A 15,213-nucleotide genomic window follows, 5' to 3' on the forward strand; every position below is an offset into this window, starting at 1 on the left:
TTTTTTATTTTATATTGGGTGGAACACGTGGTGAGTTTTAGACGGTTGGATAAAAATATACAGTCCAAATTGACAAAACATCTAGTGGGCAATCTCCTGATCCCTAGCTAGTGAAGGAATCCACAATGCCTTAAATATATGAATCTCTTTCCCTTGAGTGCAACCAAACAAGGTATCCAAAATATAGCAATCAATATGTTTTTTTGAAACCATTAGGTTGCCTTTGCCAAAAGTTTGGCTGGTAGATAACAATATATATTAGTACTTACACAAGTTTAAAATGCTAAACAAGATTTAATTTTACACACAAAATAAAATTTACATGATTAAATTACTTTAATTAATACAAGGCCTGATCTTCTAGATTTCACTCATCCATCATAATACTATAATTAGCACACCAACCTAACTTGTAACCACCATAAGCATACAACAAAGACACTAGCTAAGCTATAATATGGCCATCTCCTTACGTACACTAAGTATCCATGAGCCAGAATCTACCACACATAGATTCATGTTACTACCATGAGCTCTTAAAACATTTTTCACTCCTTTGGCACCCAGCATCCATGCAACCCGTAGGGAAGGCCATATGGGAACTCTGCTCTGGCAATCTCTTTGAAGGTTGATCCATCTAACAACAATGCATATCCACTTCCAGCTTTCTGACTAATCATCGAGATCACAACACCTGCGATTAATTGGCCCAACTGTCTCATAAAAACATCAAATGGGGTTGGGCTTTATTGGGTGGAAATAATTGTTTGGGGGCCGGCCACCACCTTGGGCGAAAGCTCGAGAGCTCAAAATTTTACCTGACCCATGTGAAGCCTTGTGCTTTTGCATGGTGTTTCCAAAATTTAGTTGGGACAAAGCCCCGAGTACCCCGATAAAACAAAAAAAAAAAAAAACTTCACGTAATTTCTTTGAACTTTTATCGCTTTCGCAATCTCTTCTTGATGGTAATAAATTTTTAATTTAGTGTATCCAACTTAAAAAGTTTTACAGTGTCCCCCTCTATTTGGATTTTCTATTAAATCCTAATGGTGGTCTTAGAAATTCTCAAAATACTAATTTGTCTTTTTTTTAAAAAAAATATTTAATTAAGGTAATTTTGTAATTTTATATTACTGGGGTAATTTCACCATTTTGTGGACTAATTTAATCTCAGACTTTCAGGAGATAGATGACATTGCAAACTTTTTAAAATACGCTAAATTGAAAGTTATTAAATTTTAGAAGATAATAATTACAAAAACGATCAACGTTGAGGGGTTTCAATTTAAAAAAAAAAAACAATGGTGAAGGAATCAAGGATCAAACGTTGATGAGGAGGTGCATGGGACATATTATTGATTATAAACAACAGGACCTAAAAGTGATGAGACAGGCTTACCATCGTCTTCCCGTGTTGCCCCTGGGCGTGGCACAAAAAAGGGTTCCGATGGCACACCACCCTCCTCGTACCAGTTCTTCGCCTTCTTCTCTACTAAATCAAGCTGCAACAAAATTCATATCCTATTTAACACATATCTAAGCATATAAATAAATCATAGCTTATTGAAAAATCCATTACCATATATTTAACTCCGACCAATTCATAAAATAGAAAAAAATAAATAAAAAACTCCGAAACATTACCTTAGTGAGTGTATTGGGGAAATTGCATGGACGATGGGCTCCGCAAGCATAAGCATATCTGTACTTTTGGCCCAGATAGTTAGGGTTTATGCTACACATGTCCAGGCCCCTTCCATGCTCATCCGGGTCAAGTGCTGCCTCTAACTTCCCATAGGGACTCCCATCCAAGGGTATAATAAACCGTCCAACCCTGTCATATATATAAGAATAACTTCAAAACACTACCTCGAACAAGAAGAAGACACTTAAACTTGAAACATAAAAAAATAATATAATTATTTACCCAAAATAATTTTTCTTTTCTTATCAAAATACCTCCGTAAACAAAATATTCATGGACAAACCATCGGAGCCGCCGTCTTGGTTGGCTGTGAAGGCTCCGGTGTCGAGGGCTCGGAGGTGGGTGGGGGTTCAATGGCGGGTGTTGAGTGTTGAGTTAAGATGAATAGAAAAGTACATGAAATTGATTTGAATTAAAGATATATAGTGTTTTCATCTCTATTGTATTTGGAGTTTTTAAATGATGTGTCAAATTTCTATTGATGGTTATAAAATAGGATTTTACATCACATCCTGATAGAAGGGACTCTCCATAGAGTACTATCACATGAACTTGTATGATTTATTTAATTAATAATGTTATTTAGTAGACAACTTTATAATTGTTATACACTTTGCTTAAAAATCAGTTTTTAAATCATCACTTTAAAAAACAATTAAGAAATAGAATTCAAAAAGAAAAAAAATAGAAATAAAGACCGATTTTCAATACAAAATTATTTTAATTGTATAGCAATTTATTAAAACACATTAATCTTTATTCAAAAGCAAAGATCGATCGAGTGTGGGGTCACATCTAGTCCGATTAATGATATATGGTTTGAAAGAGTAGAAGAAAAAATATATATATTTAAGTCAATGTCCGACATATATATTATGATAGATGCTGAACTTAAGACCAATTTTGACAGTATCACTTGATTATATAATATTGTATTATATTATCATTGTCCTTCGAATATTGCATTTGCATAGTCAGTCATGATTGTTGTGTCATGACACATATCATCATGTAATTATAATTATAGGCATCGTATAAATGGCCGACAGACATGTTTTCTAAAATCCAGCATGCCACGAAGGCAAGATTTTCGTGTGCTACTTGTTTAGGGCTCCCCTTCAATTCTAGGCCAATTTCTTGGTTCAATCATTCTTTTATTTCTTTTATATTTTATATGTTATACTTACTGTCAGATGATTTTATTTGGTCGTCTTATGAGTTCTGATCACATATATTTGATTTTAGTATGCAATTAGTTAATCATACTTATAATCGTTTATTTTGCAAGAACGATAAAATAAATTAGTCATATTATTCATTATGAATAATATGTTAACAACAATTGAACGTAAAAATTTGACTAATAATTTTCATCTCAAAAAGTCAGAAGAATGATTTTTAAAGTAATTTTTTTAATATTTAATATAAAAAAATTATTTCATTAATATTTGAAATTAGAAAAAAGGCTCCATTTTAATTTTTTGCTTTAGCCTTTTCATTTTATTTTTCTGCTTTTTTTTTTTTTTTTCTTCTTTGAATTATATCATTATTATTTCTTAAACTGACGCTATGTGACGATATGTAGGGACTTTTGGCTGATAGAACAAGCAAATAAAGAGAGTTCATATATATATATATAAAAGAAAGTGCATGTATATATATTCTCAGATTAATCGTTGAAGAAAACAAAAATTGCTGTATTATATATATATATATATATGCACGTATGATCATATACCTAGCATCTGGTAATACATCTTCACCGTTGAATGCTCTGAGATTTTGCAATCTGAGCTTCTCCAGAATCGTTGTGTTGGCGTTGTGTTCACAACAATCGGCAACAATTGCTGTCACTCTCCCTTCTTCGTCTTCCGCTTCGTAAGCATTGATGAAGTGGAATGTAACGAATAAAGGCACTTCCACGCTGGCCACCTTCAAAACCACATGGCCATGTATCAAGAATCACATTTCACACACACACACATATTTATATATATATATATAGTGGAAGAGATCGAGCGTTGAACTTACAATTTTGCCACTAGCCTTACACATGATATGCACGAAGGCTTTGGAATCAGGGTGCCATTCAAATTTGTAAAGGGGTGTGGGCTCAGCCTTGAGCAAATTTTGGGCACAATACCTTAGTGGCATCTCAGGCACAACAACATAGTGCTCAGTCACCGGGAAAGAGTGGACCCACCCAGGTGCCGGGCCGTTCCGGCAATTCACCCGCCCAATAACCTTCCGCTCATTCGTCCCCGGCTCCATCCTCACCACCAAGTACCCCGGATTCACCAAATCTGGCAACAAAGTCAAGAATTCCTTTTCCGTCACAATTGGGTGCGCCGAGTGTATTAGACCACCTAATGTGTCACTATACTCAAATTTCCCTTTTGTGTCCAACGTGTCCGGGTCGATCACTATTGAGCCCTTTTGTGTCTCCGTTAAGCAAACCACACGGCCATCACCCAACCTAACCACCCCAGTGTTAGCATTATCGGTTAGCGATGCACCGGAGAACAAGCTTGCAAGCTCCCCAACATATGCTAGGAAATTATCCGGCTTAGGAACCTCAGAGAATTCACGGTAACATAATTTTTTGTTCTTCTTTGCTGCCATGTAGGCTTCCGATTCGACTTGGCGGTGGCCGGCCACTAATCGGCCGTTCTCAAAGCAGAGCTTCACTAGGGTGGCGTAGCCATCAAAGAGGTGGCGGAACTCGTAGTTCCCAATGCCCCACATGCCCGGACCATTTCTTAGGTACGTTCCCCTCTGCATGTCAATTGATCCAATATATAACTGAAGATTAAAGGACGCTAAAGGCTAAATTATTATGAGAAGTTTTTATCATATATATATATATATATATATATATATATTATACACGTCATCCGCATGAGAACTCCATTATTATATGAAGAAGAGAGGGGAGAATCAATGAGCATGACGACTAATAATAAATGAATCAAATATAATCAGATATAGAATATACGTAGTATATATCTCCCATTTCTGACGTTATATGGGGAAGGTGCTGTCATCAAATTAGTAGGTCTCCGTTTAAAGACAAACCTATCATGTTTCTTGTCTCCTTTGTTTGGAAGCTAGGAATCTGACGCTGATCATTAACCAAACTGAGAGAATTTATTTTTCTCTCAAATTGCAATTCTTCACATAAATCAGCATAAAAAGATTTTTGATACGAAGAAGTTGAATATATTAAACTTTTTATTTATTTTTAAAGCACCGTACTTATCCTGTTGACATGTGTCGCGCATATTTCATATATATTATGTAGATTGATGAAAACAAGTATATATACAAAAATAAAAAAAAGAAATTAACAAAAAAAAAAAGAAAGAAAACGCCAGTTGTATGCGGAGATATATGTCATGGTTGAAGAAATAATTATAGACATACCAGCCAGAGTGGAATTTCTCCTTGTACAATCAACTCTCCTTCCCATCTCTCCTGCCTCACACTTGTCCACGCAACATGATTCCGTTTCACCACACTTTCAGTTTCCCATGACGGAGCAATTGTCGGCAACGGAGTTGCAACATTCGTAACCGTCAAGCGCCGAACATTGCGTTTCAGAGTAACGTTGCTACTCCCAAGGTAAACGCCACGATGACCGGACTTTTCCGGAAGCGCCACCACGGCTGGCAAAGTGGAGTTTCGTGTAGCCAAAAACTCCATGGAAGCCATGAAAGTGTAGGTGCAAAGATGTTTGAATGGTTTTGTTGTGTCGAGGACAAGTAAGAAGACAGGGGTGTGATGTATTTATAGGACGAGACAAAAGGTGTTAATTAACAGCGTTAGGAACTATATATGCTAATACATGTCGAAATCTTGACGGCTAGAATTCCCTTTCACTAGCGGACGCAGCTTACGTTATCAAAGTCGTAAGAGAATTTTAGAGAATGTGTTGGTAACTCCATCTCATTTGGACGGAGATTTTGTCAGAGCTACACATGAAAAATCTTACTCCTATACCTCACCCCAGGTGTGGGTTAACGATCATTTCAATTAGAGCAGTGGCAGAGCTAAGTTTTTGAGTTAGGAGGGTTACGAATATATATTTTTTTAATTATATAAAGTTGAAGAAAAATTAATTAAAATGATTAAAAAATATAAGTAACACAATAAGTAAATAATTCAGCAAAATTTAATTATTATTAAAACATATAAATGTAACTTACAAACTTATTGTGTCACGTCTTGTGTTAATTTATTTAATTATCCTCGATGAGTCTTCATATCTTGAAATCGCTGCATGATATCTTCATTCCTAATAGTTTTGAATATATCATTCTCAATGTACGTGATGAGACAATCATTATTCTACTGATCTGTCATTCTGTTAATTAAATGATTTTTAATAATATTTATTGCTGAAAATGTTCTTTCAATAGTTGCTGTCGTAATTGGGAAAATCAATGACAATATTACTAATGAATAAACCAATGGTTACACGCTATCTTTTTTCATGTCTACCATCTTTTCAGCTAGTTGTTTAATCTCTTTGAGTGTTGCGAATTCATCACTAGAATGCATGTCAATGATATATGTTTCAAGTTGGTTGTCCAAGGTGATAAGTTGAACTACTGAAAAATCATTCGAATAAAATTGATTTTAGAACAGTAGAATAAAGCTCTACATGGTAATGATGTATAATTTTCATGCTTTGAGCTTTTCATCGTGATCAAAGTTGTTACAGGTTATCCATATTTAGGACAACAATATTGTTTTTGGTACAAAACACAGAAACTTCTTCAAATAAAGAGTTACATCCATCTTCTCTCATAGTTCGTAAACGCTTCTTTGAAACTTCAATCAACTTCATTGCATTCAAAATATCTTGATCTTTTTGTTGTAATGCTTAAAATAACTCATTTATAATTTCCAACATATTTTTCATCAAATATAAATTAAAAGCGAATTTAAAAGTCCGGAGCGATTGAATTAGTATATTTGCTTATGCTTTTTGTTGTAAATATAAACCATCTTCCATAATATCTTCAATCAATGATAGAAGAAAACATGAGAATAAGACTAACAACTACATCATAATGAGAACTCCAACGTGTATCTCTAAGTCTCTTTAGATTAATTTATTAATTTAAATTAGTACGAGTAGAAATTTCATTATAATACTTCCACAACTTCAGCAGTTCGTTTTTCACGAAGTGAATCACGACATTTACCTTATGCTCTAACAACATTAAAAATACTATTACCCAAGCTTCAAAAAAAAAAAAAAAAAAAAAAAAAAAAAAGGTGGCAACTTGGATGTATTTTTTTAGTAACAACTAAAGTTAGTTGAAGCTTATATGCAAAGCAATGAGTGTTTTAAGTCCATTCAACTCACATTGCATATTTCTAGCTCTATCTTATCCTTATTCTCGCAATCTGCTAATACTTAAATGATGTTTGCTAAGCACTTACCCAATTGACATCTTCAAACTGCAGTTGTGGTATTACTAACATGCGTAATGCTTAAAAATCGTTCAATCACATGACCTCGCTTATCTAGAAAATGCAAAACATTGCCTATTGTTCTTTAACAAATGTATCACAAAATTCATCAACTAGGAGAATAAATAACAAGTCTCCAAGATCTTTAAGAATAGTATCTAGTGTTTCACTTGCTGCAGCATTTCTTATTTCTTTTTGAATATTTAGCGTGGTCATTCAATGCTTTTTAGGAGCATGCCTTGTCAATTTTTTCATATGTTTCGCAAGAAGCCGCAACAATTCAAGAAAATTTCTTTGATTACTTGAGTCTTTTGATTCCTCATGGCCACGAAATGCTAATCCTTGTTGCTGTAAAAAACGAATACAATCAACTGATGCGTTCAAATGAGTTCTATATTTATTTTTTTGTTGATTTGATTACATGTCAAAAAATGTTGTGATGCTTTGTTTCTAGTTTAACAAAGCTTCAAATCTTTATTGAACTTGATTATGTGCACTATTATGAGCCCCACATGACTCTTTAACTTCTCTTTCTTTTTCTAATTTTTAAACCCTTAATAACAAACGAGTCTCCTTTTGCTTGATTTGCAGTGTCTGGTCTATAGAGATAACAATATAAGCAATACGCGGCATCTTTTGAAATGTTGTATTCCAACCAATCAAGAAATGCTTTGAACCATGCTAGATTAAAATGGTGCCATTTTTTTCCCTTTTTTTATTTTTTATTTTTTATTTTTTATGTTTTTTGTGGAGAATCATAGTTAATTGCTTGACAATGTCGTCTTTTGAGATATGCTCTTTAGATTTGATCTCTATCATTATGGTAATCATCATTTTTTTTTTCTTAAACAAGGATCTATTGCCAGGTTTGCTAAATTTACCTCAACATGAGTTCGTTTAAAATTTGATTAGAACTCGATAGAATCATTGAGTTCTCCTTAATCTCAGTATCTACAATTATATATTTCATACAATTATAATAGATAACAAATGTTATATATATAATTTATTGAAAAAAGAAAGTAAATACAAAATCTAATTAATGTAAAAATTTGATTACATACTTGTCGGGCCCAAAAAAAAAAAAAAAAAAAAAAAAAAAGCTAAGCAATTGAATTAAATTGTTGAAGGCTTGAAGTAGGAAGAAATATTGTAAAAGGAATCACAAATCATTGAATTGTTGAATGGATTTGAAGAATGATAATGGATAATCGCAAAATAGCAATATAAGTAGCTCCAAGTCTATGATCGATATAAGTACATGCATTCTTTATGATTATTAGGTATCTTAGATTTGTCATTTTCGCCTTCCGTTACATTTATTCTTAGTATGTTAGCAAGGCGATCTCCTAGTTTTTGGGGCGTTACAATGCAACTGGTAAATGGGTTAATAATTGATTAATAAGATGCATCGTATGACATGATACAACGATACTTGTGGTATAATGGCCATGAGCTTACTATATAAACTTAATTCAATGGTCAAATGTGTGTTTGTTATATGAGCCTTGGACCCAATGGTTGTTCTTGACTGGCATAGTCATGTTTGATTGAAAGATCACTACAGGATGTACATCATTAGTAGCGTGGGGGACCACCTGAGATTAGACTCGGTTCGGCTACTAGTATTGGACAGTACCGTGCAATATCCGAGGAACTGATGTTGTATTACAGGTCCCTCGGGACAGAATCAACATTGTTGAGAATGAGTAATACTTCGGGTAGATCATGTATGATAGTTATGATCTAATTGTGACATGAGTTTTCACCATTAAAACTTATGGGCAATTGTCACTCGGATTACTGTTGGGAATTGTGCCCTGAATCCCAATAATTTTATATCTATGTTGACATTCAAATATTTGTAATGAATATATGTTATATTCACTAATTAAATGTTTTGATCATATGGCATATAAAATATATTTTACATGCTTATTATCAAAGCTCATCATAATTGTTCTGCATGTGAAAGGTCCTAGGATAACATTGAATATAGCTATGGGTGTGAGTAACGTAGTTATCACACATGGTCTTAGTCCATAATCCTTGTATCCTTAAATGTATAAAGTTCACAGTCGGTAAATGGAACTAGGCATTCCACTTTGAGAAAGACTGTTACACGTCGAATCTTGGCGATCTACCTTGATCAAGTGCAGCGGTGACTTCAAATTAATGTGTAGGGTGCTGAGACCCTAAGTCACTGAATGGACCAAGGAGTTGCCTTTCCACAAAGATACTATCTATAAGGAAAGACAATAACTCCTTAAAGACTACTTACGACTTTGATTCTAAATCCAGAGGAAATTGTTGACTGAGATGTTTCATGTAAGTTGCTTTGATATATCAAAGAGTCAGACCTATCATCGATCGAAACAACCTCAATACATTGGGTGATCACATGAAACATTATAGGAAAGCCTTTTCAAATAAGGAATCCAAGATCCTTTGTCGGTGAACAAAGCAATAAGAAATTTCTCCTTGAGATAGATTTTATGGCCATTATTCTCAGAATCTCTATCTTTGAATTGTCACGAATTGAAATATTAAAAAGAAAATAAGAATAATGAAAGGGTTAGGGTTTTGACATCCACCACTAATCAGACTAATTAAGATAACAATATCCCAATGTTCTAATCAAACCGGTAGATTTAATGCTTGCCAACCTAAGGGCATGGTATCAACTCCTTAATCTATAGATCTCCCTAAGCAACAAATTAGGCATGGTATCTACTCTAATTCTTTCATTTCTTAAAGGATTTAGCATGGTATCTACTAAGTTATTCTTTAAGAAAGCATCAATCTATGGAAATCGATAAACACATAAAGCCTAGGGAATGGTATCTACTCTCGGTTCTCGATGTTGATTACCCCAAGAACCCGTGATAAGATTCTTTTGTCACTTTATTAAGCCTAGGACTAAGTAATCCAAATTAACTTAAATAACACATCCAAACATACGCATATGATGATCAAGCACATTCATATGAGAATTCAACTAACCAGAAAATAACCAATTAAATATACCAAAATATAATTGTAACAAAGGTGCCAATATTGAAATCCTAAAAAGACATGATTAAGGCTTCAATCTAGCCCCTAACAAAAGGTTGAGCTACACATAATTAAACTAAAACTAAAAATAAAAGGGAAAGAAGAAACCGAAAATGCTTCTTGAAGTAGCCTCCAATTCCTCTCTCCAAGATTGTATATTTTTTCTGAAGGCTTACAGGTCTATTTATAGGGCTTAGGAAAACCCTAGAAGCTCTAGAAAACCAAGGAAAATTGTAGGTTTATCTTCTAGTACAATTACGATTTGGAAAACCTAATTTAAGGTAGAATAGGATCTTTCCGCATCTAGGTCACACGAGTGCACTCAATCCCAAGGTGGTGCGCTCGAGCTCATGCTTGCGATCGATCCCACTCTCTGCTGTGCTCGAGCACTGATGCACTCGATCCCTTGCTCTTTGCAGCTTTTTATCAAAATGCCCTTTAAGCTTGGAACTTTTCCTGAAATGCTTTCTTTTCTTCAAAAACCTAGAAAATGACAAAAAGCACAAAAACAAAGCAAAACATCACAAAATAACAAGACTAAGAGATTAACATATGTAAATTGAGGGGCTTAGCCCCAAAACTTACATATTGCTAGTCCCTTAGCAATACGAATTTAAAAATAAAAAGAAAATAAAACAAAAACTACTCTACCTCCATTGTCGTAGGAAACACGATTGCATTTAGCATATGCAATAAGCATTTTTAACCCCTAGGCATCCCTAGTAGGACGAGTGAAGTCTCGTGAGGGTTTATTAAAAATGTTACCCACAAAAATTATGCAAAGTTCATGTTATCCAAAAGATTAAGGTATCACTCAAAACCATGATTTTCATTCATTAGCATGCTTAAAAAGATAAACTCCATGTTCACAATGAATTGAAATTTTAAAGTCTAACTACTTACAAAAGACAGGATAAGGCATCACAAGTTCAAAACAGTGTAAGGTAAACTAGCACATAATTATGAAGCTTCCAATTATTTCTAATGTCCAATGACTCAACACCTAAAAGTTCACTAGGACTCCCATCGGAATAAATAACCAAGACATAAATTTCTTTTCTTACTTTTCGATCAGGTTATGCAATGCTTAGTTCCCTTAAGCTTTCTAATTGACCCATGTAACGAGTGTTAAGCCAATGACTCTAAAATTAGATGGTTTTAGGGCATTAAGTGTAAAGACACCCCTATGGACTTACTAACTCGAGTCAAAAAGGCTACGAAATGAAAACTAGCCATAACATTAACCAAATCAAAATTTTCGCCTTTTGACGTGAACACTCATTGCCTAATGAGGCAAGAGGTCCAGTTACTCAATGAAAAGCTTAAAATGATCATTTTTTTTTTTTCAAACCAATGCCAAAGTATCATCCAACAAGTCACCCATCTTCACCCAAGACATAGAAACATACACATCAGGCTCACCTGTCATACCTCACAAATGATGTGCTAGTGCGCTTGTGTCAAATCAAATCAAACAAGTGAATTCTCAATTGCCTAAAGTAACCAAGCTTAGAAACTCTATCATCCGATCATGTGTTCAAAATTTTAAACTCACCAATGAAATTCAAATCACAGTTTTCTAGAGCAACCAACTTTCAGGTATAACATGAACATTTATTTTCAAAATTTTGGACAAAGTGTGTGTGTGTGTCTCCCATACCCCCAAACTTAAATTACACATTACCCTCAATGTGTAGATAACATGGAAAGATCTTATCAGGGAGATGGAAAAACTGGCTAGAACAGGTATGGCTAATAATAGCATACCCCCAAACTTGAATGCAAGCACACTTGTCCCTGAAAAACAATTACTAAACAAAAGAAAAACAACAAAAAATAAAAATAAACAACAGAAAAAAAAGAAAAAAAAAAAAGAGAGGATATGACATGGGGTTGCTTCCCTATGAGCACTAAGTTTAACGTCTTCAGCCAGATTGCTTTGACTTCTCTTGGTTTAAATTTGAAGCTCCAATCTTTTTTTCTCTTGCACCAAAAAGAATGAATTTTTCCTACAACAGGGTGATTCCAAATGTCCACAGATCGGAGTAGATCACTCTACGTATTCTCAAACAATTTCTCATCCGAAAAGGAATCATGAACAGAAATAAAATGAGAAGAATACTCAAGCGGTTTTCTACCTCAATGGTTGTTGTGCCAAATACCCACCTAAATTAATAGGCAAATACTTGGTATTTTTTACTCATAAATACATAAGATCAAACGATAGTATAGCAGACAAATACGAGATCATTCCCACGAGGATTGGTGAATTATGTTTAGAAGTAATTTCCTATTTAATCATACAGATAAAATTCAATTGCCACTATTGAATTTAATATAAAGAAATAACATTAAAAATAAACTAAAACTAAAAAGGATTAGGGTTTTGATATCTACCACTAATCAGACTAGTTAAGATAACAATATGCCAATGTGCCAATCATACCGGTATATTTAATGTTTGCCAACCTAAGGGCATGAGTGTATACTCTAATTCTTTTCTTTCTTAAAGGATTTCGCATGGGTGTATACTAAGTTGTTCTTTAAGAAAACATAAATCTGTGGAAATCGACAAACACATGAAGCCTAGGGCATGGGTGTATACTCCCAGTTCCCCATGTTGATTAATCCAAGAACTCGGCGTGAGATTCTTTTGTTACTCTTATTAAACCCAAGACTTGGTTATCCAAATTGAATTGATTAACTAATCTATACCACATGCATATGTTGATCAGGCAAACATATATGAAGAATTCAAAATAATAGGAATTAATAAAGTTAAATACACCAAAATATACTTATAGCAAAGGCGCCAATATTGAAATCCTAAAAAGACATGATTAGGGCTTCAATCTAGCTCCAATTAAAATATAAACTACATAGCAAAAATAAAAGGTGGAAGAGAAGAAAAACCCAAACTCCTCTTGATCTAGCCTTCAGTTCCTTTCCAGAGCTTGTGCGTCCTTCTCTACACTTTTTCCTAGAAGCTAAGAGGTCTATTTATAGGCCTTAGAAGAGTCCTAGAAGCCATAGTAATCCTAGGAAATTTGGAGTCCAGCCTCTTAGTCCAATTAGGATAAAGATAACCTAAGTCCAAATCGGAATAGAATTCGTCCAGATTTACGTTCTTATCTTTCAAGACAATTTGGGCATAGCGCAGGTCAGAATTTAGAAAATAAAATTTCACAATAGTTTGTATAATTTTGAGTTAGCTTTCCAATGCCACTAGAATCACCTCAATCAGATATTTGAGCTGAAAGTTATGGTCAAAATACCGAGACGTGTGCAGAATCCAAATTTGAATTTAATCCGATTTTGACTCCAATTTGAGAAATTTCGATTTAATCCTTTCCTTTATTTGGCTAAACTTAACCAAATCTTCTAGGTCTTCCCAATTTGTCCTTTAAGCTCGGAACTTTTCCAAAAACACTTTCTTTTCTTCCATGACCTATAAAACAAAGAAAATACAAAAATGAAATAAAATTGCACAAACTAACAAAACTAAGGAATTAACAAATATAAATTAAGGGGCTAAAATACATATATGTTAGCACTTATCAATGGTCTCTTTCTGCTCATCTCTTGATAATTCGGGAATAGGAGTTGATGTTGAAGAAGCCTCAGTGCACACTTCTTGTAGATCCCGTGGGACCTCAATTTTCTCCTCCTTCCTCTCTTCCACTTCTTCACTCCTCACTGTGATAGCTTGCTCATGACAGGAAGTACTCTCATCCTTCATGTAGTGTCCATTAGGATTGGCCTCCGACTAGCTTTGGGGTTGTTCTTCTTTAAGGATATCTGCTACTTTCTTGAGTTGAGTCTCTACCCTTGTAATGGATTTAGAGTGAGAGTTCTCCATCTCCTGTAAAGAGTTTACCATTTGATTAGACTCACTCAAGAAATTCAGCATCTTACATTTAAAATCAAAACCCGTCAGAAGAGACGGCTCCTCTTGGTATTGTTGAGGCAAATAGATGGGAGGTGGTTCCTCTTCATGAGCTTCTATCTTGACAATGGATTGCAGCAGTTGATTGTTAGCCTCAAATTTGCTAAGAAGATATGAAAAGTCATAACGCTTCAGAGGAGGTGGCTCCTCTTCGTATTGTTGAGGCCAATAGATGGGAGAGGCCTTCTCTTGAGCTTATATCTAGGCGTCAATGGATTGCAGCAGTTGATTATTATCCTCCATTTGGCTGAGAATAGCTGACACATTTTCTTTAAAGTCAGAACTCTTTGGAAGAGGTGGCTTGGCCTGATACTGCTGTTGTGGTTTGAGATTGATCATAGAACTGCAGATATGATTGATGGAGCAATTCATGAAATTGTGGAGCTTGATTTACAGGAGCTTGAGCTTGACATGAGAGATGAGACTGGTGGCTCCATGCAGAGTATAAGTCATTCCTCAGTGTAGAGAACAGTGTGCTCATATGGGTGTTGGAATGTCTCCCCACATGAGTAAAATCATAAAAATAACAAAAAGAAATTAGAATAACAGAAAAAAATGAAATACTTACAGCCGGCCCAAGTGTTCTGAACTGGTGCGCCAAATCACACTGTTAAGTGCGCTCGATCGCACTTGTGCAAAGGTGTGTGTGTGCGTGGATGAGCTCGTGCATGCAGGGGCGCATAGGCGCTGGTACACTCGAGCGCACAGCGAGGTGCGCTTGATCGTACTCAGGCAGGGTAAAAACAGAAAAGAAATATAGCAGTTTCAGCGTTGCTACTTTGTGCTCAATCGCCCTGCAGTAGTGCGCTCGATCGCACCGCTTGAGAACGAAACCCAAATACCTGAAACCAGAAAACATAGATTAAGTTGAAATTAAAAAAATTAATAAACTAAGGGAAAAAAATTCTAAACAAAATTAAAAAATCCCCGGCAACAGCGCCAAAGGTATGGGTATTGTCTATATTTTGGAACTGTGAATCTTCGTTTAGTGGTTTCTTGGGTTTGGCAACCCCGTAATGGTTTTTAC

General features: G+C 34.8%; 1 protein-coding gene across 1 annotated transcript; it reads right to left on the reverse strand.

The window, feature by feature from the left end:
* Positions 1–266: 266 nt before the first annotated feature.
* On the reverse strand, positions 267–5,490 carry LOC132190259 (carotenoid cleavage dioxygenase 8 homolog B, chloroplastic). The gene is made up of 6 exons (XM_059605197.1): positions 5,129–5,490; positions 3,737–4,480; positions 3,444–3,637; positions 1,645–1,834; positions 1,400–1,502; positions 267–694 (listed from the first exon to the last, which is right to left on the reverse strand). The coding sequence occupies exons 1-6, from the start codon at positions 5,414–5,416 to the stop codon at positions 549–551; spliced, it is 1,665 nt and encodes a 554-aa protein (XP_059461180.1). The 5' UTR covers positions 5,417–5,490; the 3' UTR covers positions 267–548.
* Between the last annotated feature and the right edge of the window lie 9,723 nt (positions 5,491–15,213).

Source organism: Corylus avellana, chromosome ca8 (assembly GCF_901000735.1).
Source record: "Corylus avellana chromosome ca8, CavTom2PMs-1.0".
NCBI classification, from domain to species: domain Eukaryota; kingdom Viridiplantae; phylum Streptophyta; class Magnoliopsida; order Fagales; family Betulaceae; genus Corylus; species Corylus avellana.